The sequence below is a fragment of the Vigna radiata genome, chromosome 10, assembly GCF_000741045.1.
Source record: "Vigna radiata var. radiata cultivar VC1973A chromosome 10, Vradiata_ver6, whole genome shotgun sequence".
In the NCBI taxonomy this organism is placed as follows: domain Eukaryota; kingdom Viridiplantae; phylum Streptophyta; class Magnoliopsida; order Fabales; family Fabaceae; genus Vigna; species Vigna radiata.
This window is the reverse complement of record NC_028360.1, coordinates 6,512,525-6,514,694: the sequence shown is the minus strand read 5'-3', so window position 1 is coordinate 6,514,694 and position 2,170 is coordinate 6,512,525. Positions and strand designations below refer to the sequence as shown.

Here is a 2,170-nt window from a genome sequence, read left to right as displayed (position 1 = left end):
CCTTGGGAAAAAAGAAGGAGTAATGGATTGTGTTATAAGTAAGTAATGAATAAGTGTGTGGGTAAGTGTCTCACCACAAAATAAAAGGAAGGCAAAAAGGAAGATTTAAAGTTGAAGTTTTGAAAAAAAAAAAAAAAGTGATGAAAAAAGTGATGAAAAAAGAAAAGAAAGAAAGAAAAAAAATCTTCCTAAAAAGAACAAGAAATAAGGTTGTTTTTGAAATAAAGTGTCATTGCTCTTTCTATATCGACTTCAAAAACCCAGAAATTCCAAAGAAAATTTCCTACCTTTGCCTTGGCCCCAATATAACCTTTAAAAAGACCTCATGATCAATAATTGCATGCTTTCTGAAGTGTGTGAATGTTAGAGTCTTGCTAAATACCAAGGGTGTTTATTTACATGGGTATTTTGAGTGTAAACACAAGCCAAAAACACTTGAGAGAGTTGGAGAGAAATAGATACACTTTGACTTGAGTGTTATCTTTCATATTTGATTTTCTTGGGAATTCAAGAAGGTTTACTCAGGTGTGAAGAATAAAGTGATTTCATTTGCATGTCCATGACAAAGTGATGTTTAAATGTTTATATCCAGTGATGTTCATTCTTTTGATCCAAAAGCAAATATGGAATAAAATGACCCAGAACAAAGTTTTGAAATTAATCAATTTTGCCCAGGAGTGCAAAAAAGATAAGTGTGGGGGTGTGATGAGTGCATATTTATGTCCACATTTATGCTTTAAAATTAAAATTTTTGATAGAATATTTGTGCTTAAACGATTGATTTATAGAGGATTTGTGATTATTAGATTTAGCGTGTTTGGAAATAAAAAGGGCTTAAAAAGTGATTTTAATTGCATAAATTATTCCTGGATGTTNTAATATTTATTTGTGCAGCTGAGGTTAGAGTTTTATTGGTCCAAATTGTAATTTAAAGCCCAAAATCAGATTTTATTTGATAAATAATATACAGATGGGCCAAACAGACAGTTTTTACCCTTGCACCCCCAGATTTCCCTACATGCACCTCTTGTCTAAACCAGGCCAACAACCAAGCCCAAAACACTAAGCCTTTTATATCCGTAACCCCTAAATTCCTATACGCACCCCTCCTACCCTAGACTTCACCAGATCACGCCACATGTCCAAATCCTCTGCACACCAGATAGACCAACCAGCACATGCCACCTCAGCCCACTTGCCACGTCATCACCACCTTCTCCTGAAACCCTAATTCCTAACCCAGAAACCCTAGCCGCCGTCGTGACTCCACCATCTCCGCCACCGCAGGAACGACCATCACAGCGCCTCCTCCATGGCCACCACACTTCGACCACCATCTTCTTCCTCGCGAGCAAGCCGCCGTGAAGACATCACCATCAACATGCCCCTGCAAACAGATCTCAGACTCGAACCATCTTCCTCGCTTAACCAAGAATCGCGACAGAAGCCTTGTGATGTTCAAACCTCCATTGCCGACGCACAACACCATCTTCATCANGCGATCTTCTCCTTCNTTCATCACTACCTGCGAATCAAACAACCCAACAAAACCCAGAATCAAGAGATCCAATTCAAAGAAACCCTTCGAACTATGAGTCGCCGCCGCGAAACCCAACTTTGCCATNGCATCACCATCCTCGCGCAAGCTTCTCCATGGNCGCCAACCAGAGAATGCAATCGCAACCTGCACACAGAAAACCAGCCAAGAAACCCAGAATCAAACCCTAAAACGCCTAAATCGCAACACTTCTCCACCATTGCTCATCCATCGTCATCCGTCAAGGCCGCCACCATCAGAAACCGAATTCGNACCATGGCCGTCGCGACTCCACCATCTTCGCACTTCCGCCGCGCCACCTTGATGCGCTTTGAAGAAATCTCCTCCATCACCGCATCAGAACCTGCAATAAACCCAGCAATAAGCAGAAACAATCGCNCCTTGAAGAGACCACGCGAGTTCTTCACTCTCTCCATGACGGCGCAGTGCAGGGGAAGCAACAAGGTTTTTTTTCCAAATCTGAAAACCCTAATTTGGGTAGAAAGGGAGCAGACACGTGGCAGCATCTTATTGGCGTGTCATTTCTCAGTCAAAGTTAGTCAAGCANGCCTTCTCTGGTCAAAGTCTGGTCAACTAAGGGGCTCTTTTGTAATTCTGAAGAATTCTTAGGGG

The 2,170-nt window shown here is 41.6% G+C and overlaps 1 protein-coding gene across 1 annotated transcript; it reads right to left on the bottom strand.

The window, feature by feature from the left end:
* Positions 1 to 922: 922 nt before the first annotated feature.
* LOC106775469 lies at positions 923 to 2,108 on the bottom strand. Its single transcript, XM_014662592.2, has 2 exons — positions 1,813 to 2,108; positions 923 to 1,684 (listed from the first exon to the last, which is right to left on the bottom strand). The coding sequence occupies exons 1-2, from the start codon at positions 2,062 to 2,064 to the stop codon at positions 1,235 to 1,237; spliced, it is 702 nt and encodes a 233-aa protein (XP_014518078.2). The 5' UTR covers positions 2,065 to 2,108; the 3' UTR covers positions 923 to 1,234.
* Positions 2,109 to 2,170: the final 62 nt, after the last annotated feature.